Source organism: Macaca fascicularis, chromosome 10, assembly GCF_037993035.2.
Source record: "Macaca fascicularis isolate 582-1 chromosome 10, T2T-MFA8v1.1".
In the NCBI taxonomy this organism is placed as follows: Eukaryota; Metazoa; Chordata; class Mammalia; order Primates; family Cercopithecidae; genus Macaca; species Macaca fascicularis.
The window spans coordinates 65578822-65604550 of NC_088384.1; the positions used below are offsets into that span (position 1 = coordinate 65578822).

A 25729-nucleotide genomic window follows, 5' to 3' on the forward strand; every position below is an offset into this window, starting at 1 on the left:
TTTCTTTCTCTCTCTCTCCTTGACTCCCTCTTTGTCTGTCTCTTCCTCTCTGTCTCTCCCTCTCTCTCTTTGCCTCTTTTCCTCTCTGTTGCTTTCCTTTTTCTCTCTCTGCTTGTCTTTCCTTGTCTCTACCAGCCACTTACGCTGCTGTTCTCTCAACCACTGTGTGTTGGGGGCAGGGGGTCTAAAATCAGCTGTAACCAAGTGTCCATGTATGGAAACTGGTCTGGGTTCCCTGGCTTACAGGTTACCTTGTGCCATACCTTTGAAAAAAGGACCTGTCCAGGCTTCCTTCTAATGGCTAACCTACCTCTAATGCTGGCCAGTCTATCTTACACAAAGTTTTAAGTTTTCCTAGTGTCATAGTACTCTATAGTCTCCTTTAAGTTCTTTTTTGAAATTTTTCAACATAGTTCCTAGAAGGGTGGGCTTATTTGTGCCTGACCTATGCTTCTTTGAGACAAAACACCACGCTCACACCACAGGCATACCACAACACAAAGAACGGGTAAAAAGGGCACACACACACTTCTGCAGTTTGCACCAAACCAAAATCAAAACCAAAATCAAAATCAAAGTATCCAGAAATCCAAGCCAGGTCAAAACCAAAACCAAAGTAGCAAGCAATCCAAGTCAAGTAAAAAACAAAACCAAAGTGCCAGTACAGGCACACCATGGGTGATCAGGCCACACTTCCACTCAAATGGAGTAGGCAAGTTCCCAAGACCAGTCCTGTCAAGCAATTCAAACCAAGTCAAAACCAAAACCAAAGTGCCAATAAAGGCATGCCGTGGGTGATCAGGCCATGCTTCCACTCAAATGGAATGGGCAAGTTCCCAAGACCAGTCCTGTCAAGCATTTCAAACCAAGTCAAAACCAAAATCAAAACCAAAGTGCCGATAAAGGCATGCCATGGGTGATCAGGCCATGCTTCCACTGAGACAGAGTGGGCAAGTTTCAAAGACTAGTCTTACGAAGTTTTAGATGTCCAGACTCCAAGTGCCCATTCCTTCCCGGTGTTCAGCCACTGCGTTGATCCTCCACGGGGGCCTGCCACACACTGCTCTGGCGAGGCGTCCCACTGGGGCAAATGCCTACCCGGGAGCACTCTCAGGACCCGCATCACTGGGGCTGGTCGAAGTCTCCCCCAGCAATGTTCCATAGGGCAGGCTTAAGTTGCCTAAGAAGCTGCCTTGACCATCCGCCAATCGCCTCGCTTCCCAGTCAGAGAACCAAGAAACGTAGCAGGACTAGCCACAGACAAAACTCCTCAGACACCAAGTTAAAAAAGAAAGCGGTTTATTCAGCTGGGGGCATCAGCAAGACTCCTGTCTCAAGAGCCAAGCTCCCTGAGGGAGCAATTCCTGTCTCTTTTAAGGGCTCGCAACTCTAAGGGGGTGCGCATGAAGGGGTCCTGATCGATTGAGCAAGCAGGGGGTTGACTGGGGGCTGCATGCACTGGTAATTAGATCAGAACAAAACAGGATAGGGATTTTCACAATGCTTTTCTGTACAATGTCTGTAATCTATAGATAACATAGCCAATTAGGTCAGGGGTCGATCTTTAACTACCAGGCGAAGGGTGTGGTGCTGGGCTGTCTGCTTTTGATTTCATTTCTGCCTTTTAGTTTCTACTTTTTTTTTTCTTTGGAGGCAGAAATTGGGCATAAGACAATGTGAGGGGTGGTCTCCTTCCTTATTCGCACTAAAGTCAGCAGCAGATGCAACAGGCTTTTCAGCCCCCTTGAGGTGAATGCGTTTTCCAAGTAGGACGAGGTCTCTGCACACCAGTTCTGGATCTGTGGACATGACACAAAGCATGATCACATAAAATTGATCTAAGTGGACTTGCTACACAAACTCTACTTCAATGCAGTAATGGCACTGACCTGCTGGCTGTTAATCCTCACAGGTCTAGCCATGAAATCATCAAGTAGTCTTAAGGTCTTTGTGAATGTCCCAGAGCCATCAGATTGGATTAGTAGCTGACAGTGGCTCTTCCCTCTGATGCTGTCGAGTGCTCCAGTAAATTCAGAGACTTGTGTTAGCAGTCTTGATGGGCTCTGGACCATTAACAAATCTAATATACAGCCAAGGCCAGGTGTGGTGGCTCATGCCTGTAATCCCAACACTGTGGGAGGCCGAGGTCAAGGTGGGAGGATGGCTTGAGCCCAGGAGTTCTGGGCAACATAGCAAGACTGCATCTCTACAAAAAATTAAAAATAAAAAAATTAACCAGGTGGGTTGGTACACAGCTGTAGTCCTAGCTACTCAGGAGGTTGAGGTGGGAGGATTACCTGAGTCTAGGAGGAATTCAAGGCTGCAGTGAACTATGATCAAACCGTTATACTCCAGCCTGGGTGACAGAGTGAGATTCTGTCTCAAGAAACAATTCATATATATATATATATATATATGTGTGTGTGTGTGTGTGTGTGTGTAAAATAACCAATGTGGTCTACAAGCTTAAAACACGATTTAATTCGCCATAAAATGTTGATGTACAAAGAAAAAGAAGAAAACAGCAACAACAATAACAACACTAATAAAAGCTGACTGTGACCCAAAGCAAGTCTCTACTCTTTATGTATATTACTACATTTAATTCTCACAACAGCCCAGGGAGAGAGGTATAATTTCCATTAAACGGATGAGAAAACTAAGGCTGAAAGGTTTTACCTAAATTTACCCAAAGCAACACAACTGGTAAGTGGTAAAACTGAGACTTTGAACCTGGACAGCTCTGCCAACTTCTAGCTACACATCCCTTATCTTTTCCTAAACTGCTTCCTGCATAAAGATGTTCCACAGCTGGTATTCTGAGTTAACTATGTGCAAAAGACCACATTACAGATGGTAAGAGAGGCTCCTTTTTTTAAATCTAAGAAATAAATTATCGTTGCCTCACCCATGGTGATCTTTCTGGATTTTATCCTACAGTAAATAGAAAGTGGGAAGATAATCATTTTCCTTGCTGTTTGTTGCCTCTGTAATATGTTGGTCCTTACAGATAAATATTGTGTTATAACTTTAAATGATTAAAACTTTCAAAAAGATCATTAAATATAGATAAGTTGCTTAAAATGAGAGACAAACTCAAATGAATCAAAAAAACTAAAATTTCACAAATATAAATGAAATAATTTTATTTCCCAGAAATATCAGTTTAGATTAGGTTGGATTTTTTTCTCTCTCTCTTTTTTGAGACAGAGTCGTACTCTGTCACCCAGGCTGGAGTGCAGTGGTGCAATCACAGCTCACTGCAGCCTCCCTCTCCTAGGCTCGAGGAATCCTCTTGCCTCAGCCTCCCAAGTAGCTAGAACTATGGGCATACACACCACATCCAACTATTTTTTTTTTTTTTCCGGTAGCATTGGGATCTCACTAGGTCACCCAGGATGGTCTCAAACTCCTGGGCTCAAGCAATCCTTCCTCCTCAGCCTCCCAAAGTGCTGGGATTACAGGCCTGAGCCACTGTGCCTGGTTAGTTGCTTTTAAAATTCACATATGTTTATTTTAAATTCAAAGACTTCAATATATGTATATCTTACAGTCAAAGTTGGAAGTGAAACTTATTTTCAAGGTGCTATTGATGTCTAAGCCAACTTGTTTGCTAAGTCATGTGTTGATGAGCCTAGAAAGTCCATTTTTTACCACATGTGCAAGCATCTGGCTAACAATAACAATAATAACAACAACAACAAGAGCCCTTCTCTTGTAAGCGGACGTTAACAACAGGAAAGTTCCCACTTTAACAAAACGACAAATCTTTTACATTGTATTATTTATCTGCATGCTTGTCTTTATCTCCTGGAACAATGTGTGCTCCCCCTGGTGGCCAGAATAATACTTTCAGCTTCCCAGTTCAAGCTAATCATATTCCAACTTGTTTGCCAAAGAAGCGTTTTATTTTTTATGTTTCACAAGTTTCAGGCTCCAATTCAACTTTTTAAGAAGTCAGTTTATTTCCATTCATTTAAATATCTTGCTTACTTTTCATCCAAGAGATTGTTGTTAAATCTAGTAATTTTTGTTTTGTTGTTTGTTGCTTGGGGTAAAATAAAATCTTACAAAGCTAAAACCACATCCACAAATGACTGAAAGAGACCCTGAAAGTTAAAATTGTGAGGTCTATATAAGAAATGACACGCAGATAATCCATCAGGTCAATATATTTCACCAGAGAAAAAGGAACTAAGACGTTACAGTATGGAAATGTAATTTAATAGCTGAATGAATACTTATCTGCCTATTTCATCCTTAAGAAGAAATAGGAAAGTGAAGGCAACCCAGGTGGTTACATTATAATGCAGTCGAAATTCCATCACCCATGAAAACTGCAATTGGGATTCCACTTTTGGATTTGGCCAGCCAGAAACAGATGTGTGTTCCAATAAGAATCACAGGCTGCATCTCCTGGACAAGAGCTCTTTAGAGTGCAGCAGGAGTTTCAACTGGTTTTCACTCCAAAGAAAGGACTAGACTAAACTGAGTATAATTGTTCCAAGTGTTTAGAATTCCCAAGTTGGACTGGGGCTAAATGTGTGGTTCTCATTTTATGGCCTTGAAAAAGAAGACAGTGTGATTCTTCCTTGTTCTGTTAAAAAAGAAAAAAAGAAAAATTTAAGGTTGAGATACAAAGGTTTGGCTAGAAATATCTCAACCATTGGACATTTCTTCAGTGAGTCAGGCTGTGGTTCAGACAGCAAGGTCAAGGTGAAAACCAAATACCACTTTGTGCATAAATCTTGCTCATTAAAAGAAGGGACTCAAATGTTTCTTATTATATAGACTGTCTGGATGCACGATCCTTTCAACTGAGTTCCTCAGGCACATTCTAGCAAGATTCTAAATTCATATCATCCAGCATTACATGGGGCAGGTAGAGTTTCTTTTGAAAAGAAACCCAGGCCAATGTAATCCTAGCTAGGGAAGCTGATGCCAGGAAATCTACAGTGTGCTTTACCGAAACCACAGTTCAATTAAATAAATTCCATCCTTCTTACCAGGAGTCAAGAAACACACAAATGGCAGAAATACAGTTGTCAGTGAGTGGGGTTCACTCGTCAGGAGGTTAATTCCACATGGATTTTAGTAAATTGAATTTGGGATAGGTTAAAAAAAATACTTGTGCCAGTATTGAAAATCTAAACTTTATTTGCAGCCGGTATTTCTTCAGACAAGGTTTTGCCGCACCCCTCTGCCTCCATGTCTCTTTCCTGGCCCAGAGAGACTGACTCCCTCCAAAGGAGAGGAAACCTTCCCCTCACATCTTCGAATGCCTTTCAGTGATCTGTAGAACAACTCAGGGCATATTCAAGAAGGGCAAAACTTCATGCCTCTTGTTCCTCAATCCTCCTTTCCTTTGGTTTGTTTTCCTTACTTCTTGCCAAAAAGCAGCTACCTTGGCAGGGAAGTTACTACAATCCATTGCAAGTACTTCCTCCAATAATGAACACAACAAAATCCTGTCTTTATTCATTTAAAGCACGAAGCTGGCCCTCTTTACAAATACCCTGTTTTTAATAAATCCTTGGTAATAGACATCCATTTACGAGAATAAAGTGGATACATTGGAGCTGAAGCTGGTGGTACACAGAGCAAATCTTCAGCTCATGTCTGTGTGTGTGCACAGCACAACTCATTAGGGTGCGCCTTTAAATAACACATGGACAGAAACAGATACTTTCCCGCATGCATGTTTTTCCTGGAAAGATTCACAAAACACTGTAACAGCATTCACCTTTAAGAACAAAGATAAGAGTAGGAAGAACTTCCACTTTTCATTTTAATGTTTCTGTACTGCTTGAGTTTTTTAGTGATACACATATATTATTTCTATTCTTTCAAAAAATCAGAGGGCTATTGAGTGATTATGTCTTTATTTTGGGGGGTTACATCTCTATATTTTTCTTCAAAAAAAAAACTTATTCTCAAATTAAAAAAATAAAAGGCAAAGACAAACTGTGTTTAGGGAGTGATTGCTTCTCAAATTATTCTACCTGACGTGGTGCTGCATAATTTTATTATGAGCTCTCAATGCCTCCACGGATCCATATGAACAAAGAGCAAAAGTGCAATATTCCAATGGGATCTTTTGGAAAATATTTAAATTCTGGGTCTCCCACCAACCTTACAAGTGATTCCTCTAACTTTTGTTAAAAGATAAGCAAAATTGTCTCCAAAGAGGTGAAGCCACACCAGTGCCAGTCTTCCTACAGGGCAGGTCACCGTGTGCATTACTGCATTGAAGGCTACATTTCACAGACAGGCTCAGAGAGGTCCCAGTCCCCTGACACATACAGTGGAGCAGAGATTTAAGCCAAGTTCACTGAGACATTCTGTGACCCCCAGCCACGAGAGAGGGGGTATGTCCCTCCACACCCCACATGAAATGCCAGAGCCTGCTGGCTCTGGGACGAAGGCTGCCTATCCTCTGTGAATGCTCGCCCCAGAGCCAGGGAACTCAAAGACCCGCCTCCAGCCACAGGATACAAGAGGCAGATTTGAAAAATGCCTTCCTTTGCAGGTGGCACTTAAAACACCGGTGCTTTGCATCCATCCTGGGGCGCATTTCCCAGCTCTTCTCCCCCAGAACCCTGATCAGCTCAAACACAGAAGTGGGCCATAGCAGGGAAATGAGGATGGTGACAACTCAAAGGTAGAAGTTGTCATATAGATTCTTCTCATTCCTTCAGAAAAGGATGTGATGTCTTCCTCCTGGCCTGAGAAAACCAGTCCTTCTCCAGGCATCACAAATGGGTGCATGAAAATTCTGTCCAGGATGTCACAACTGAGCATGCAATGCTCATATAAGCACAAGGAGACACGCTGAGAGGATGGGGGACTTGGGAACATACTTCTTTGTCATACTTTTTTCCTATTATCAGTATGACTAGCTCTTCTAGAGGATATGCTGCCATGGAAGGCTGAGGACCTCAGTCTCAAAGTCCAAGTCTCAATCCTGCCTCTCTGATGAGATAGTGTCACCCAGTTTCCAAGGACAAGCCCACTAATTCATACCTTGCTATGTGGTCTAGAGAAAATAAATCAAATCTCTAGCCATCACTAACACTGTCTACAAAATGAAACTTTAAAAAAGACAAGAGACTTTAAATCTGAGAAGAAGAGTCTCTCTAGGAAAAAAGTAAGTACTGTTTTATAATTGATACCTTCAACAGGTACTATCGCAAAGAGATGCAATAAAAACAGTTTACCACTGGTCCCCTAGGTGGGTCCAGTGCACACAACAAGCAGGCAGCTCCACTCACAAACAGCAACTTCCATTCAAAAATCTCTTCCAACAGTTTTAGAAAGTCAAACAGAGAGAGGGAAAAAAAAAATTAGCCAGAAGCCCCTTTGTAGTGCAAACCCCCTAGATTACTTGGTAGCCTGGGATTGTCTTCTTTAGCTTTTAGAATACTAGAAATGTTCTGAAGAAATCCTCCATTCTGGCTTATTGCCTTTTGCCCATTTTACTCTTTTCAGAATTAACTGCATTTTAAGATGATTTCTGCCTATTTCCTCTCTAGCTCAGTTTCTCAGGGCCCATCCCTTGCGAGGGAAGAAGAGGCTCCCCACCCCATTGGCAAATGCCTTCCCCATTTCCATTTCGCTTTCTCTTCCACTTCTTGACCACCCTGGAATGCAGGTGCTCCTGAGGAAACCAAGAAAATAATTTCCCTTGATAGTGTTCATCCTGGAAACTCAGGGGAGAGAGTAGCTGCGGAGTAAGAATTCAACACTCTGCACTCAGAAACAGACTTGCTCACCTCACCACACACCTTTCAGACGCTTTCCTTTATTCAGAGGCAGCCACCTTTAACAGGCGATGTCAGGCTCTCGCCAGGGATATTGCTGTGACTACAGAATTGCATTATGTCCAGGGTCCCACCACCAGCTCACCTAACTTGGAAGCAGTTCACAGCTCTTGCAGCTGGCTCTAGAAGATGCTTTCTGGGTTGTTTTGTTTTGTTTTTAACCCTCATCCCTTGCAAACCAGAAGTCCAAATGAACCTTTGTACCTGGAAGCCGTTTGTGGTTTAAATTAACAAATGTGCTGACCCCTGAACACCAAAAAGTGCTGATGTGTTTACCATTTGTTTGATTCCCTGGCAAGTGTTTTGAGTGGAGGGATGGGAGGAGACACCTGCAGGACATCCAGTTTTCTAAGCACAGAAAACGCCAACAACCCCTGTGCTCCCTACTCCTATCCCAGTCTTCTTTGGGGTGACATCATCTCAGAAGGGAAGAGAAGCCCGGCGGCCACTGGGCTCTGAGAAAACAGATTTCCAGACAATATACTGCGGGGATCGAAGGCAGAGGACAGTTCATGGAGGATTTTTTTGGGTTTGTTATTACAAAAAATATATATAAAATAAAGGCTGTGGCTTTTCTGTCCACTTCCTAGGTTTGAGCTCCCCTCCATTAGGGCTGGGGGTCTCAGAGGAGTGAAGGCTACAAAGTCCCAGGTGCCAAAGAAGGGACTGTCACCGAGATGGCTGTAGCGCTCTCAGGGACTGAGGGAGGGTTGGGGAAGCAGTAAAACAAAGGGAATTGGGGCCCTTGACAGTAGAGTAAGAGAGAGAGAGGGAAAGACGGGCATGGACCAGGAAAAAGGGCTGAGAGCATATAGAGGAGTAGATAGAGGAGAAGGGGAAGGAGCGGGACTGGAGCAGAGGTCGGAGCAAGGAGAAGAGAGTGGAAGGGCAGAGGGAGCCATGGAAGGTCGGGGAAAGCCGGGGGTGGAAGGGAGGGAGGAAAGAAAAGGGAAAGGGAAGGGAGGGAGAGTGAGAAAGAAAGAGAAAGGAAGGAAAGAGGGAGAGAGGCTAGACGGAGACGGACAAGAGAGTGACAAAAAAAGAAATTTGAGGCTGGCAGAGCGAGGGAGGCCACGTCAGAGCAAGGATTGTGAGGAGGGTGCAACAGTCTAAAGCCAAAGTTAAGAGAAGCCTAAAAACCCAGGCCAATAAAGGAAGTGTGGTAGGTCCGGACAGAGGCAGGGCTGGGCCTGGGGGCTGGCTGGGCGTGCACCCCGGGGGCCGGCGCTGGCTTCCTCCGCCTCCGCCGCGTGTCCTCCGGTCCTGCCCGCGCAGCTTGCCGGGGCCGCTGCGCAGACCTGTGCGCCCGGGTCCGCCTGCCGTTCCCTCCAAGCTCGGGTCCGGGGAGAGCTGCCCCTAGGAGGTCGAGGCCGGGATGGGCAGTCCGTGTAAGCTACTGAGGGCGTCCGGGGCCTTGCTGCCGGGGCTGGGAGGCTTCCTGTCAGCCACTGCGGGAGGAAGCACAGGGGCGTCAGATCACTGCCTAACGCCGCTGCAGGGCGAGCGGCACTGGGACTCGACGCCGGCAGAGCGAAGTCGTGCGCGCTCAACCCTTGAAGACTCTGGAAGAGGGAAGCAGAGACTCGCACTCTCCAGAGACCCCAAGCTTCCGTGGGCGACCAGCCCTCCCTTTCCCGCTAGGGTAGCCACTTGCAAGGACAGCCTTGGCAAGCGGGACTCCTCGCAAGGCCATTTGCAAACACTGACCGCTGGCGGGGTGCAATTCCCGTTGCCTTCCAACGCCCTCACCACCTGCTCAGTAAAGGAAGTGAAGGGCGCAGAAGGCTGGGAGGGTTTCAGGTCTGATGGAGACTTCCGCAGAAGGGAGCGGGACTCTTAACGTTGCGCGGACCCTCACCCTTTCCAAACCCCAGGCGCCCGCACAAGTGCGAAGGGCAGCCAAAGCGTCGAGTCAGCTGACACCCGTGGCTCGGAACTCGCTGTGGGCAGGGGGAAATCGTGCGGGAAATGAGCCACCAGAGATTTCCCTGGAGCGGCCTGGATTCCTCCGACACAGGAGGCAGTTGGGCTTTAAGTGAGCGGCAGACTTCGTTGTGCTCACGAGGTCCGGGGATCGAGATGCGCTCACCACTGTGGGCACAGCACGTCCTGGGACCTGTGGGCCTCCGGATTAAGTGACAGTGGGCTGGCCAGATAGGGTGGTATTCTGCGCTTTACTCTATTATTTGGGGGTTTGGGAAGGGGCCCAAGTTTTGCTACTGGAAGCCAGAAAGTGACGCCACGATTGCCCAAGCCTGTTTTTCCTTTCCCACCCTTGGGCCACTTTGCTTCTCCTACAACCAGGATCCACAGTTTGTTTATACCTACAGGGGCCTATTTTCAATTTTCTTTTTTCCCCAAGTCCTCCTTTAAAGGGGGAGCTTGGAGCGCTTCAATTTGCATGAGGGGAACTCTGGATTTTTTTTTCTCCTGCAACTTCCCTCGCCTCAGCCTCAGGCGCAACTTGCTGTGGCTGCGCAGAGCTGGGCCAACCATCTCTGTGCAAGACACTCACACCCACACACAAACACACACAAACACACGGTTTCGCTGAGATTTTAAAGAGGTCTAAAGACCTTCCCCAGACAGTGGCCCCTCTGCTTTTCCCTGGCTCTCAGCTCTTTTTTCTAAACATAGTTGTGGCCGCCCAGCCAAGTATTCAGACCTTTTCTTTCTACCCTGGACACACACTTCAAAGTGAGGACCTGTTTAGAAAACATCTGAGGAGGAGGAGGAGGTTTCTCAGCCAAGGGACGGTTACCTTAGAGACAAGCAAGAAACTGAACTCATGAAAAATAAACACCCAGGACGACTGCATCCCACCCTACAGGGGCGAATCCTGCTGTGTTTTTAGCCCAGTCCAGACCATCCTTCCTCATAGGGCCCCTCCTGCCCTCCATTCCCTCCACAGGACAAATGGATGGGTACTTCTGGGCCCTCGGAGGCCAGGGCCTGGGTCAGGCTCATTTAATTCAGGGGCTAAGAAGGGGGAGAGGCATTTTTGTAATATTCAACTGCAATTGCAGGGCACTCTGGGACCACCGTTGAGGGTAAGGGACCCCCGGGGTTGGGTCAAATGAGGCTGCGGTTGGGAGCATCCGGGTGCCTTCGACAATGCCAGCGCCCTAGTGCTCCCTGACAAAGTTTACTTCTAGGATCCTCCAAGAACCCATCCCCAGGCAGAGGTAACTAGAGCAAAGCTGCAAGTTATCTTTAACAAATATAAGCAATATATTTTCTTTGTGAGTATGCAATATCTTATAGATTTGATTTCCAAATCTTGAGTCATTCCAGAGCCCCACAGGGAGGGACTTAAAACCCTGAGGTTTCTAGGGTCTCTGGATACACCCTGTAAATACCAGCTGTCTTGAGGGAACATCTGGTGGTGTCTGCCACCTAAGAGTGGGGAAGGGGAGATGGTCGTCCCCTGGCTGTGAAAAAGCATTTGGATGTGGTTGGAGATTCCTAGAATGTCAGCCTCTCCAAGTGAAGATTAAGTGAAACTTTTCCTATTCTTCTCAATTCCCAAAAATTAAAGTTTCCTTTCAGGGGATGGGGAATGTAAATTATACTTTTTGCCTACACAATAGGAAACCCAGATTCACTACCTTAAAAAAAAAGAAAAAAATTAATTATAGTATTAATTGAATAACACAATTAATCAATTAATATCTAATTTATTGCTAAATTTTCATTTTGATATTTGATTAAGTTTCACTTAGGGTAAGTGTTAAGCTGTTCATTTGCACTAATTTGGAGGACATGTTGATATATATTGCACTGTATGTGTGTGTTGTGTGTATGTGTTAGGTGATCAAAGGTATTTGCTTTTACTGAGCATTTATTATATTAAATTGCTTTTCATTATACAGAAGAATTTTATCTTACTGAAAAGAAATTCAGTAAATGCTATTCTCACTATTCTTATGAATTGAACAATTGGTGATAGTAAATTGTCCTGTGGGACAGGTTTCTTTGAAAATATTAATTTCTTAAGAACTGGTCAGAAAATAAAAGGCAGTGATTTTTATTATTTTTCTGTCTTTTCAAAGACTAGTTGTGTTGAGGAAATAGATCTTTGAAGTCCGCTGTTCTACCAGTAAGGAATAAAAGTCCATAACGCAAGTATGTATGTAATTCTCAGGCTATGAATATAGATAGATAATGAATGATTATTTCTACATTCCTGTTCGAACACAAACAATTGCATGCCAGCTTGAGAAATCATTACTAATGGTGTCCCCGAGTTATCCGATTATCTTTTATTAGAACCTTTAAAGGACTTGGAGGACCACAAAATTAAATTAACTTAATAACTAGAGTAACAAATTATTGCTGCAGTTTTTGAAAACAGGTAGGATATTACATAATAGCAAGCCAATATAATGGTAAAAGGGACTTAAATGCCAGCACCATTCAATGGCTCTGTATTTCTGAAAAGGAAAGTGTCTTCTAAAGAAAATCAATCACCAGTGAGGCTAAATGTTAAAATCAGCTTCCCCACGACTTCCACCTCAAATTAAATGAGAAGTAGTTTAGAATTAGGAACTGTGTGTGCTACCTTTGGGTTATTATCTGCACTTTATAATTTGTGTCTAATGTGGAGCTTAAAATGCCTCCAGGGCAAAGTGGCTCTATTGGAAAACAAATGCATTCCTCTGAAGACTGTGGGTCTTTTTTCTAAGTCTTCCTTCTCCGTAAGATGAACCCAGGGAAACATTTCAAATCTGTGGTTATACTTTTTAAATTCAAAAGAACCTGCTTATTTAAGCAACTTGTGTAATGTGGTACATTTCATTTTGATTTCGATTTTGGCAGATAACTTCAGTTGTTGAGAAAACAGGTTGATTGGAGGCTGAGGATGAGTGAAGTGCTCATCAGCGACCCCTTAGCTATCCTTAAATGTAAAGCTTAAAGGCGTTCTCACTCTCAACTTTTAACCTTTCCTTCACTTGGATTTTTGTATAAATGAGCAAGCGATAGTATTCCATTTAAATTAAACCTAAAGTTTAAAAGAGCTCTAAATCCCAATTTTTATAAATTTTCCTTACTTGGATCTGTCTGTAACTAAGCAAGTGAACATTATCCTAATATCCCAGGATGTCTGTGCTCTAGGAAAGGTGGAAATAGAAAAGTATTTTTCTCCCTTCATTTCACTGTTGTGGATGGCATCTTTATTTTCTTCCTGCCCCCACCCCCACCCCCACTCCCCAGGGCATGCCCTCCTATCTTATCAAGACTACTTGGAAATAGCACTTTTTGCCTGGACAGCACCAAGGAGGATGGCCCCCCTGTCCCCTGCCTGCCCACTGCCACCTACCACTACATTCACCTGGCTTCCAGACCTGGACAGGTGGAGGCAAAGCAGCTAGTAAAAATTCTTTTATAATCTGAGAACACCACGCTGTCCCCCAGGTTTGTGCCTTGTCCCTTTCTCTGCTGGGGCTGGGAGGCCCTGGGGTGACCCTTTCCTTTCCCAGGTTGGTTGAAGTTGCAAATTTCTGGTGCTCAGAACCTAAGCACTGGCAAGTTCGAAATTAGCAAATCAAGCCATTCCTTTTAACGACAAAGAGCATGAGACTCAAGGGCTGGTGAGCTTTTCCCAAGTTAAAGGAAAAACTGGACCCCTTCCGGGCAGTGTGAGAAGATGCCCCTCACACTGCTGACTGAGTGAAATACCTAAAATCTCTTCCTTGACTTTTCAGGAAGCGGACTTATGGACGAGGAAGAGGAGGAGGAAGCAGAAAAGGAGGCAAGACTACCAGGCACATTTTCCACAGAAAGAGAGAAACCCCCCCTCACCCGCCACCCACCACCACCACCAACAACAACAACCACAGGAAGCTCCTGAGCCTGGAGTAAAGGACAATGATTCACATGGCCTCTACTTTCCCACAGTGTGTATTTAAGAAAAAGAATCCAAAGGCTCTTTTTTTTTTCTTTAAGGAACCTGGGAACAACAGATGGGCAGTGGGGCAGAGATGGGAAGGGTCCTGGGATGGAGGTCAGGTGCCACTAGCAAGTCCAACCCCACCTAAAGGGCTCAGGTGCTAGGGCAGGTCTACAGAAAGGTGAGCCTGGAGGGTGCCTGCTAGACGTGTCCCTGGATGGAGAAACAGAAACCCAGAAAGAAGCAGGAATTTGGTCGAAGGCGCCAGAACCGGATCCAAACCCACGTGTCCTGTGTGCCAGAAGGACCCCCTTTCTCCTCTCCCCTCATAAGTGAAGGCGACAGTCTTGGGGCCAGTCTCTCTCAACCTCGAGTACCTTTATAGGGACACCTGTCAGAACGAATCTGCTCCAAGAAGCTACAGGCATAACGGTTAACCCAGAGGAAGGGTTTATGCCCAGGACCCACCTCTTCCCCACCCGCTCTCCCTTTTCCCAGGCTCACAGCCCCTCCCCAGTACCTTTCCTAACCCTTCCAGTATCCACCCGACCCCCTCCCTGCGCTCCTCACCTTCTCGGTTGGGATGCTTGAAGGTCATTGCTGCCGCGAGTTCCCCGCCGTGCACGGCTACGCCGGCCCCGGGGGGCGCCAGCGGAGGGCCTTGCGCCGGCGGCCACGGCGGGCCTGGGGCGAGGTAGCCGCCTCCCGGGGCGCTGTACACGCCGTGCTGGTTGGAGGCCGGGTAGGCGCAGGCGGGGAGGAAGCCGCCCACGGCAGAGAGGGTAGAGGCCGACTGTGGGGATAGAGGGGGACCGTCAGCAGCAGAAAATCCTGCCTTCTCTAGCCCACGCCATCACTGAGACGGGGGTTCTCACCCATTATCCCTCCCCCACGCCCTGTCCCCATCCATCAGCCCCATGAGAGGCCTGGCCTCTAAATTTCCTAGTAAGGACTCCTTGGCAAAGTGATTTCTAAGAATTCACTCAAACTGTTACAAATAATGATTTGAAGGGGTTATAGTGTTCATATCGGGATTTAGAGAAAGAAGGTCCTTGACTGTGGACCTGTGATCTGGAGTTCCTGCTTTTTTAGCTAAGGTATCTTGGCAAAGGCAAGTCAACCCCTCGAAAGTCAGACTCCCCCAAACTAGTACGCTTGAGGAAAGGACAAAAAGGATGCTTGCTGGCTGACCTCCAGATACAACCATCTCTCTGCCTGGAAATTTTGTCTTTTCTTTCTCTCTCTTTTTCCCCACTTCCCCAAACCTTCTGCTTCCCTACTTAAGGTCACCTCCGGCACGGGCCTCCTGGTTACCTGAGTGTATTTAATGTCTGCCTCTAAGGCAGGTTTCTCCAGCCCATTCACTGCAGGGGTGGCGGGGAAGGCCGTGCGGTTCACACCGGCCCAGTCTTCCATCTTGGGAGAGTAAGTGGTGCCTTCGCTCCCAGCCAGGGCCCCTGCAGGGGACAGAGGACAGATTAGAAGGTGCCTCTGAATCTGCCCTGGGCACATGTGTGGCCAACTACCCAGCTTGTATCTGAAGGCAGGGCCAGGGTTCCCACAAAATTTGTAGGTGGCCTGACACTCCACCAGTAGACAGAGGGCAACAGGGACTGGGATGTTCACCACTCCGGGTGGGGCAGAGGAAAGGCAGCCAGGCCTGCTGACCGGTCCTCCTAGCCTTCAGCCCGCTTCCCACGAACGCCAGGCTGCTGCTGAGTCAAAGCCTGGGCAGACTCAGCCAAAGCGGCTGCTCCATTGTCTAGACACAGCTCCCAGAAACTTCCCAGTTCAAATCTACAGCAACCTCAAGAAAATTGTATTGATTTCTCAACATCTGCACAAGTATCTGGAGGGCAGGGAGATGATTCTACCAGAACTGCCTCCAGAAACACCCAGGGTTTCCCAAAAGAAGTATCAACATTGTGGTCCCCGCGGGTCAGATAGAAGCAGACAGCTGCTCCCCGGGCCCTTGTGTGTGCCAGGAACCAAGGGAAAGCTCCAGATCTGCATGCAGGCTTGGTGGGGTCACCTCCCGACCAGCTGCCCACTGACATTCCATGGGAAGCTTTAGCCTCAGACTGGGTTAGAGCCACTGGGAGACACAAAGGGAGCGCAGGGCCACAGAGGCGCTGCTACTGCTGGAGCTGAGCACTCACAGTTTCTTTCCAGCCACCACTCTTTCCTCCTAGGCTACCTTGAATTTTGCTTCTTACCCTCCTCCTGAGTCTGCTCTCCTAAGAGTGTGCCATCCCCTGGCCAGCTGCTGGCAGCCAGGGACAGGGCAAAGAAATCCAGACCGATTCTGGCCAGATTCTTTCCCCCTCAGGCATCAAAGTTGCCCCAAACTTCCCTGCCTTCCCCATCTTCCTCGTCACCCATTTGACCAACAGTTTGTTGAGCTTTAATTGCAGATAAACGACAAATCCTTGTGAAGGTGGCTGCAGCCCCAGCAGCCATCACCCCAAACTCCAGGACCTGCAAGGCCACAGGGCCTTAGAGAGGTAGGCCACTCAACCGACCACAAGATCCCTTTTCCTTTAACTCAGAAGAGCCACTGGGCCTGGGAGTGGGGGGCCAGAACCCTTGGGAAATTGTGACGGATTCTGAGAGCTAAAGAAAGCGTCTCAAAATTGCCTGAGCGTTTTTTCCCCCCTTAGATTTGGCAATAGGGGTTTGCATACTTTTTGCAAGAATGAAAAAGCGCAATTTCAGGCCTCCAAATTTGTGGTTGGCGATTGCTCTTCCATTTGGGAAATATTTTCCATATTTGTCATAAAAAGTTCAAGATGTCCGAGGTCTCTGACAAAAGGCCCAGGACCCCCAGCCTCCCTGGCCAGTGTGGAGCTCTCCCCTGAGCCAGAACCTGTCCCGGGAGGAGAGCGAGTGTGAGTCCTCTCCTGCAAGCCTGCCCGCCCCAGGTTCTGCCCCTTAATAGAAGGCTACGAAGGCCGCCACGACTGACCTGTTTGCTCCATAAACGTCCGGATGCCCAGGATGTTGCTGACCGAGTGTGCCGAGGGCCATGAGCGCGGGATGCTGACGTGGCCCGCCGTGCCCGGGACCCCGGGGTGGCTGCCCATCTTGGCGCCGGTGGGCGACACGGGACTGGGGTAGGGGTACTGGTAGATGTGGTTGTAGGGCAGCGTAGGCTGCGACGGCGGCTGCTTACTTGCCTCGTACGGTCCGGGCTGCGCCAGGCTGCCGATCTTGTTGCGCAGGATGCGGCTGATGGAGCTCACCGAGGGCACATTGTACTTGTCACAGACGCCGTCGGCCAGCAGCCGGTCGCGGATCTCCCAGGCAAAGATGCCAGGGTCTCCCTGCTTGTAGTCCCGGATGTGCTTGACCACGTTGGGAGTGGTGACGCGGGGCTTGCTGCCCCCGATGGCCCCGGGCAGAATGGAGCCGGTCTCGTTGTAGCGCGCCAGGATCTTGCTCACGCAGCCGTGGGATACGCGGAGCTGCCTACTGATGTCACAGGGTCTGATGCCCAGCTGCGCCAGCTCCACAATGCGCAAGCGGATGGCGTTGGGCAGGGGGCGGCCGTTGACGAACACACCGCCCAGCTGGTTCACCTCGCCATACGTCTGCTCTGCGGATGCGCCAGACAACAGTGAGCAGGCAGGGAAGAAAACACCGGGCGGGTTAGCCCAGGGTCCCCACGCGGAGCGAGGGACTGCACCCAGGCGCACTTCCAAAGGGTGACCTGTGGGTCCCCAGACAGCTCGGAGTCCAAGGGCAAACCGCCTGGGTCCGGCTTGGAGTGGGCAAGGGCACAGAGGAGCCGCGGAGTGGAGCGTCGCGCATTGTAGCCCTCCGTGCCCTTTCGCGACTTTTAGCGCGTCTACTTGGAACACGCCCTTCCCAGACTTGCTGAACTGTCCCCTCCTGGGGACCAGAGGAGAATGTAGCTCCTCCAGGACCCAGGACTGGGTCGCCCAGGGAAAGCGGACTAGAGGGAACGGAGGCACACGGACCCGACCCACCTCATCAGCCCGCCCGCGCCCTGCCTGTCGCCCGCCCCTTACCCATAGCGCGCGGGCCGGTCAGCTGCCTGGCGCCGGGGTGGCCGGGGTGGCCGGGGCTGGGCCCGGCGCAGTCCGGGAGAGCTTGGGCGCCGCCGCCGCCGCGGGAGAGGCATAGAGGGAGGGCGCGCGAGAGCCGAGAGCCGCGGCGGCCCAGCCGCGGGCTGGAGACGCGCTGTGAGCGGCCGCCGAGCGCGCTGCCGCCCGCTCCAGGGCCTGCCGCCGCCGCTGCTGCCCCCTCCCAGGACACTCTCCACGCCCGCGACCCCAGGCCCAGGGTGAACTTCATCCGATTGGGAGAAATTCGTCTGACCGGGAGGCTGCAGCGTGCGGGAATCAATTTGACGTGTCCTCCACGTCAATCTCGGCAGTCACGCCGAAGACGCGCGAGTTGGCAGCTCATTGGTTCCCGTCACTGCTCCCCAGCGTCCCCCTCCCAGCCCTGAAACTCTACCCCCTCCTTCTATCCTCCCGCCTCGGCCCTCCTCCACCCCCTCCAACCCACCCCTCTTACACACACACACACACACACACACACACACACACACACACACACATCATTTGGGCCTGGGACCTTGCACTACTCTGAGCCCCTTGCAGCCCCTTCCCTCCTCTGGCTTTGGGAATGATGGGGAAGTCATCTCAAATTGATTAGTGTGCTAGTACTAGTACTCGTTTTCGTTTTGGTTTTATTTTTATTTCCGCCACCATTAATAATAAGATAGAGAATAAAAGTATCGTGGCAAGGTGTTTAGGGTGTGGCTGTCTCTACCTCCCCACTCCCTGGGCAGCGGCCGGGGAAGAGTGGGATCAATACCCCAGCTGGCTGGGAGTGTCAAGGTGAGCGTCCAGCGCGGTGCAGGGCTCCTGGCAGGAAGACACAAGGCGGAACTGATTCCTGCGTGTCCTGTTCTTGGCCAGGTCCTCAATCCTTCTCTCAGGAAATCCTCACAACGTTTAATAGCCGACCACTCTCGGAATAGTGGGGGTGATTTCGGTGATGCGAGAGGGGCACGGTCCAAATCCTGTCTCCTACAGCCAGGCCCAGCCACCAGAACTCATTCCTCTCCAAGAGGCGACAGAAGGGGCAGGAGGCAAAAGGATTCCGGCCTGCTGCTACTAGGCGCATAGATCCGGCGCCCTCCGGTCCCCAAGCGCGACCGAGGGGAGGCCAAATGCATAGCTCCAGCTCTAGGCCTGAAGGACAAGTTCCTTTTTCCTTGGCGGTGGAATCCAGCACCACTCTATCCCGGGTGGCCTGGTCTCGTCTTTCTCCCAGCACCTGCAGCTTCAGGAAGTCTCGGTTAAATCACAAAATGGTCATTTCCCCTTCATTTAAATGAGGTTTTGCGCAGTCCTGAATTATTTGCCCCTGAAATTGAGTATCAACAATTTCTCTGTTTCTACTCTGCACCAGAGCAGTTCTGAACTCCCCAACCTGCGCAGCTAACCGTATCCGGTAGCCATGCGGTGAGGCCCAGGAGAAAACTCGTGGTTTTGAACCTGAACTGATTTGAGGGGGTCAGGACCTGAGAGTTCTGAGGTTGAGCCCAGTAAGCACCAAAGGCATTGGGCCGAATGTGCTAGATCAGGAAGAGGGCATAGGGGAGAGAGGACGAACAGCAGAGATTTCTGAGACTCCCAGCTCTCCCCTGGAGGGGAGAACCCTCTTCCCCTCCCTCCCGCCCACCCCAAGGGTCTAGCTCTCCTTAGCCACCCAGAGTTGAATATGGCGCCAGCGCGGTGACAGTGGCTGAGGAGCACATGGACCCTATCAGCCCTGCTTGGGGAGCCATGGCTGCGGAGGCTCCGACCCCTTTCCCTCCACTGCGGGGCCAGAGAGCATCCCTGGCTCCTAATCCACCCGTCTAAATGTATCTGTTAAGAGAGACTGACTCAGGCTCTCTAGAGAGAGCACGCGGTGGGGCCACAGGCAAGAATTACCTCCGGAAAAAGAGAAATCAGGTTTAAAAGAAGTGAACTCTTCCTCTCCAGCGGCATGAACACAGTACAGTCTCTGTCTCTAGGAAGTCCTGGAGACCTGGAGGAGGTTTGAGGGTCAGCGCACTGGCAGGAGGATGCGAGAGTGGGAGCAGAGGAACCTATGTAGAAGATCAGGCCTGTCCATGACAGCGTAGGTTTGGAGTAAGGAACGGGGAAAGGGAATGGTTTGGATTAAAGTGGGCACGCCAAAGCCAGGAGTTATGGGAAGGCAGCTAAGAGAGGACTAAGCTTGCACAGTATGCCCAGGACTCCGGGGGTGCGGGTAGTGGGGACGCACCCTGCCCAGTGCTCTCCATTGCGGAATCTGCTAGCCTCTGATCTAGACCTTCGTCGGGCGCGAGATACCAAGAAAGGTTGATTTCCAGACCTTGGAGTCTCTGAGATAAAGGAACGCCACATCCCTGCCTCAATCCCTTGCATACTCGTGATCCGGAAAAGCAACTAAAGCCGCTTCTTCCCCTCAGTAGGTGAGGAGGCAATAAGCACACTCAAAGAGGAGGAAATAAAGCTGGTTGTGACACCGTGAGGGCTGGTTAGCCCAACTACCCTTTCAGGGGAACGTCCACCCCACCTCTGCTGCCGAGCTTGGAAAACTGGCGAGGAGTCGCAGTCCGGGACAAAACTCCGCCCCTGCCCCCGTGAAGGCAGCCCTTGGCTGGGGGCGACTGTAGAGGAGAGAGTCTGGGGATTGCGCACGATGAGAGGGGGTGGTTCTCTGGGGTAGCGGAGTCCGCGGGCCCTCGTCTCAATCCCAGCCCCTTTCCCGCAGCCAGCTGTGCGCGATTGGAACCACACAGTCCTCGCTGCAGCCTTCTGCACGATCGGGCATAGGGAAAACCTTACAGTTTGTCGCCCCCTGTCGTCCCCCGGCTGGGCTTCGCGGGTTCCCGAGCGGCAGGCTAGGCTTGGGGAGAGGTGGCCCTAAGATGAGACTGCAGAAGGAAAAGAAACGTCTCTCCCACCTCCCAAGGAGGCAGCTTAGCCCTCTCCATGGCCCGGGGACAGCTACTAGTGAGCGCTGAGCGCACAGAGGTAAAGAGCTCGCGGATTCTGCGTTTTTAGTTGGCTGGGTTTGGCACCGTATTTCTACTTGCTCTGGGCGCGGAGTGCAACAAAGTGTCGCTTCCAGGGTCGCGGGAGCCTGTTAGCTGAGGGCGCACTCAGAAACCTGGGGCAAAACTCTTCCGCCTGGGGCTGGACTCCTACCAGGGCAGAGGATGGATGTGAGGGTACCCCAGTGGCCTCGGGCCCTCGCCCAGTTTTTCCCAAGGCAGGGAAAGAAAGAGAGGTAAACTCTGTGCCAAAATCGGGAGTCAAAAAGGAGGCGCGAAGGGGTGCCTGTCCTTCTGGGGACTGGGGTTGGCGGCAAGGGGGGTTACTGGTGAGTACTCCCTTGCTGCAGGCCACCTGAGCCGTGAACTCAGCACCTGAAACTTCAGACTGCTAACCACCCAGGGATTCGGTGACAGGGCTGCTCTTGGAGCTACAGTCGCCCCCACTTCAGGTCTCCTATGTCGCTTTGATTTTTGGTGGGTTTCGGGGAGTTAAAACAAGCAACAGGCCGGGATGTTCCCGGGGTCCATGCATTTCAAGGTCTCCAGGAGAAACCTTAAAAAGCTGATTTAAGTCCAACTTGGGCATACGGGTGCGCATTTCGGTTCTTGTGGGAAGTAACAGAGAACAGAAAACACAGGTGGCACTCCCCGAGGGCCCCCGGCCAGGCTTGGGCCTAACAACGAACGCTGGTACCCACCAGCAGCAGCCCGCAGGGGCCGCAGGGCCGGGATCCCGGATCTTCCTCACGATGCCCTAGCCTCAGGCCTTAATAGGCCTGCTTTCCCTCCTGCATGAGTCCTGGCTCTGCTTAGGACCTGCGCTTTTACTGTGTTTTTAAGAGCACTGAGCCGTGAGTCTTGTGGTTCAAAATCAAAGTCAAATTGAGTCTCTTAATTTTCTTCTTAAATTTACTTTTGAAGAGAAAAAAAAAAAAAAGCAGCTCGGGTTACAAACACACTTTATGCATCATGTACCAAACTCCACACGTACACATGCCCACCGTTTTGCAAAAAGATCCGCCACACCATACTTAAAAATAAGAAGAAGAAAATTGACGAAAAGAGAAATGAGGAGCTGCTAGCTGCAAAGAAACTATGGGAAGAAAAGCTGAGCCAGATCGGGGAGCTGCAAACCCTCGGGAAACGCGAACAGCTAACAAACCAAAAGTTGGCTTTGTGCGACAAAGCAACGAAACTCCGCGGGGAGTGACTGCGGCGATGGAAGAAGCGGGGCGAGGAAGGGAGAGGAAGACTGGATTCTGAATTGGCGCCTGTGAGCGCTGCCTCGGAGCGCGAGGTCAGCGCGTCCTCCCTACGTTGTGGATCCTCAAGGACGAGGTGGGGAGTGCGTTTTGCACAGAACCTGCCTCTCCTGACTGGGACACACAGACTCTCCAGACCCCAAATGGAAGGTGTTGAGGACCCTACCAGCTGGCAATGAAACAGAACCCCTAAGAGCGAAAAATAACGTCCTTGGCTTCGCAGACCCATTCCCGCAGCTTATTTTCATTTGGCCTGCAGCTGACCAAGGCGGTCCTAAAGTTGGTTCTTTGCCTAGGTGTGCATGATGTTCACTACCCTGGAAACGTTTATTATCGAAAATGAGTCGGGTCGGCAGTGGTGTATGGAGCACCGTTTCCGCTGACACTGGCCACTACGAACGAGTAATGTCCTTGGAAATGTATGGCGAGAGAAGCCAGGAAAAATTTTTCGTTTTCCTAAAATGAAATGAATAAACAAGAATAGGTGGACATTTTCAATGTGATTAACAAAACGCTGAAAGAGGAGTGCTCCTCAATTCTGTTCAGAGATGTAAGAAAAAAGCAAATTAGAAAATTGATTTGCTGTGAAACCTGCACTAGAAATAAATAGGGGGAAATTGAGTATTGGCAACAAAGATCTAAGATACTTTCTACCCTGCAATGCAGGGATCTGACTACTACGTTAATAACATTTATTTTGGAGTAGAAACATTTTAAACATGGAATTTGGCTGATAAAAATAAACTACAGATAGTTGGTGCCCTTCGTAGGAAGAAACGGTTTCTAGAGCCTTCAGGAGGATCTGGCATTCTTGCCATTCTTGTGTGTATATCCTCACTAGCCCCAAAGCGAGTTCTGCAGATTGCTATTATGTCTCTCTCTTTCCCTGGTAATGAGCATGTCAAATAAGCCTCAATTTCCTCTTATATAAAATGACTTCTACCATGCAATTAGATCTTATTTAATTTCGTTTCATCAACATGAATGCCTGCAGAAATTTCCAGACACGGGTCAAAATTCCACCTTTGCCGTGAGCGCTCAAAAATGTTTAAGTGACAGTATCAAGTCTAAATGTCACTAATAAAATGGAAATTATTTGGGAAACTTGAAATGTCCATGTGTCATATCTCCTGGGTATTTGGAAAAGGGGAGATCTAAGAGTAGCCACAGGGGTACAAAGGATAGAAATGGCATTTGTGAAGGGAGCTGAGAGGGAGGTGGTGTAAATGCCTGCAGGATTGCTCGCAAAGGCAGCAGTAAGGAGGGTCTCCTGCTGTCTAGAGGATACCCCTGCAGATCTGACTAACTCAGCTGCAATTATTGACACGTGTGAGACATCCACACTGGCCCAGCCTAATTGGAACCAGTTTGAGTTGTGTTGCCCTTGAATGCAAGGGTAATGCTTTGGAAATTCTGTTCCTACATGGTATAGAACCTGAATAATGGACAAGGAAGCTGAAGGACCCACGTGGAGCCCTTTGTCTTGATTAAAGACAACTTCAGGCCAGTCCTTGTTTGCCTGGATTTGTCTAGTTTCTTATTAAATAAGATCAGTCCTCTCCAATCTTCAGCACACACCCACACAAAAACATAATTCAAGCCCTGAAAATGAGACAGGTAGAAGGTTTGCACAAAGGAACACTAACACCTGCAGGTGTTAAAGCCAAAGTACTGCCCCCATCTTCAGTTATCCACTTCTTCCATTATTAAAATTATGATTAGAATTAGATGCCAAGGCTTTTATGTTTTATATCCAGCATACTATTTAGAAACACTGCTATTTTGGAATAAAGGCTTTGTTACAGGGTTGTGTAAACTCAGAAGTCTTGAAGTCCTCTATAATTGAATATTCTCATGAAAGTAGGTTCTCCTTCACATTCATTTAATTTCTCATATGTATGTCACTGTTATCTCTACCCACCACGGCATAAATCATTTTCCTTGTTAGAAATCAAGTGTCTTTTATGATGAGCTTTCTTTAAGGCACAAATGGATAATTTTTACTTGTGAGTAACTTTTTACTGTCTGCCTAGCCAATCACTTTTAACTAATTATTGTTCTACATATGTTTGTCTCTAATTGCTATGACATCCCAATGCTTGCTACATATACATATATACATACATACATACATGCATACGCACACACAAAAAAATACACACACACACACGTATAATATGTCCGCAGCTTGGTGATGGTTTTAATTTTCTTCTCCCTCCCCCTTGTATACGGGCTATGAAGTTTTATTGAAGATCCGTAATGCCTCCGGTTTTGATTTAGTGTTTTGGAGTTTGTGATCTCATTGCCTGGCATGGAAAATATTAGACAGGGTCTGTAGATTGCATGCAGGAAAAGACCCGCATCACCACCGTGGGTGAGTGCTTCTCCCCAGTCCTGCAATAAGCCAACCGAACAGCCATCTAGAGTTGATGTTCTGTTCTGTGCCGTTGAATAGACACCACTTCAACTAGTCCTGCTTTCGCAAAGAGTTCTTTAAGAAGCACTGAATCTCAACTGGTGCTGCATATTTAATTCACCAGAGGGAGACTTAGAAGGTCCTGATGCCTGGGCCCCATCCCCAGAGATTCCGGTTGAATTTTTCTGTGCTGTGGCCTGGACACTGGGATTTTTAAGAGCTGCCCAGATGATTCTAATGCGCATTAAAGTTTGAGAATCTTTTCTTTAGGAGAAACTGGGAAGAGAAGGGCTGGTGTAACATGATACTTCTTGCTTCACAAGTGTTTTCCTGGATGCCAGAGGAAAGGCTGGCGGCTCACTGGTCTCACCTCTGGGAACACCTTACAGTGGCTCCCAAAAACTTATTTAAATCCATGTCTAAAACAGCCTTCCGGGGCATCTTCACACTATGTCACTTTGACTTCTCCTGGAAACAGCTGAAAAGGGAGAACACTGCCTTCCCAGGCTGGGTTGGCTGCCTGAGGTTTGTCATCTTTAAAGATTCCTTTGTCTTCCTGCCCTCACACAGGTGACCCCAGCCTCCTGTTTAGGTGTAAGCGTCTGTACAGCTTCACTGTACAGTAAGCTGGAGGAGGTGGGGAGCAGCAGAGAGTCAGTGACTGACCTAGCCACTCGGGCTGGCAGATCAACTTTGGGAGAGGTGGCAATGAATCGTAAATGCTACCCAATGGGAGAATCAGAATGATTTCATTGTCCGAGGAGGTGAGAGTTGAACTCAACTCTTAGCACTGTTAAATAACACTTAAATAGCACAGTTCTCTAGATATGTAAAGTCACAGGGCAATCATAACCCTTGAGCTTCTGATGCCATCTGAGAAATACAGAATCTTCTGAAGGGCCCAGTGTAGTTTGTATCTTTATGACTAGTGGGATTGCTAACATTATTTCATTGCCATGCAGCTTAGAACGGATGTGACTTTTGCACACTGGCTAGGGACTACTGTATTGCAGATCTAAGCGTTGCTTTTATCCAGACCCAGACTTGTGGTCCTGATAGAACACTTCACTTATCCTCTTCCAAGTCTCAGAAATCAAAGAAAAGAAAGCTCCTTTTTATTCTCACTAGCCTCACCTTGGTAATAAATGTTAAAATCTAAACTGCTTTAGTTGATTTGATTTTTATTGTTTTGTAAGCTTATCCTAAAATACAAACTGCATTTCACTTTTTAAACAAGTTCCAAAAAAATCTGGA

General features: G+C 48.5%; 1 protein-coding gene across 3 annotated transcripts; it reads right to left on the minus strand.

Annotated features, from left to right (window-relative positions):
- Positions 1-7790: 7790 nt before the first annotated feature.
- On the minus strand, positions 7791-18052 carry PAX1 (paired box 1). 3 transcript variants are annotated; one of them, XM_065522696.2, is made up of 5 exons: positions 17742-18052; positions 16676-17305; positions 15025-15167; positions 14281-14503; positions 7791-9258 (listed from the first exon to the last, which is right to left on the minus strand). In XM_065522696.2, the coding sequence occupies exons 1-5, from the start codon at positions 18025-18027 to the stop codon at positions 8942-8944; spliced, it is 1599 nt and encodes a 532-aa protein (XP_065378768.1). In that variant the 5' UTR covers positions 18028-18052; the 3' UTR covers positions 7791-8941. The 3 variants fall into 3 exon arrangements, with proteins under 3 accessions (XP_065378768.1, XP_015313222.3, XP_073859331.1); XM_015457736.4 differs by having other exon boundaries at positions 7791-9268; XM_074003230.1 differs by lacking the exons at positions 14281-14503; positions 15025-15167 and having other exon boundaries at positions 9041-9268.
- Between the last annotated feature and the right edge of the window lie 7677 nt (positions 18053-25729).

Bases quoted from the DNA above. Each gene is read 5' to 3' on its own strand.
- PAX1 (XM_065522696.2), bottom strand. From the start codon at position 18,027: ATGAAGTTCACCCTGGGCCTGGGGTCGCGGGCGTGGAGAGTGTCCTGG. The intron at 15,168-16,675 runs GTCAGTCGTGGC...TGTCCCCTGCAG, and splicing joins GACGTTTATGGAGCAAACAG to GGGCCCTGGCTGGGAGCGAA. The intron at 9,259-14,280 runs GTGAGGAGCGCA...AGTGGCTGACAG, and splicing joins CAAGCATCCCAACCGAGAAG to GAAGCCTCCCAGCCCCGGCA.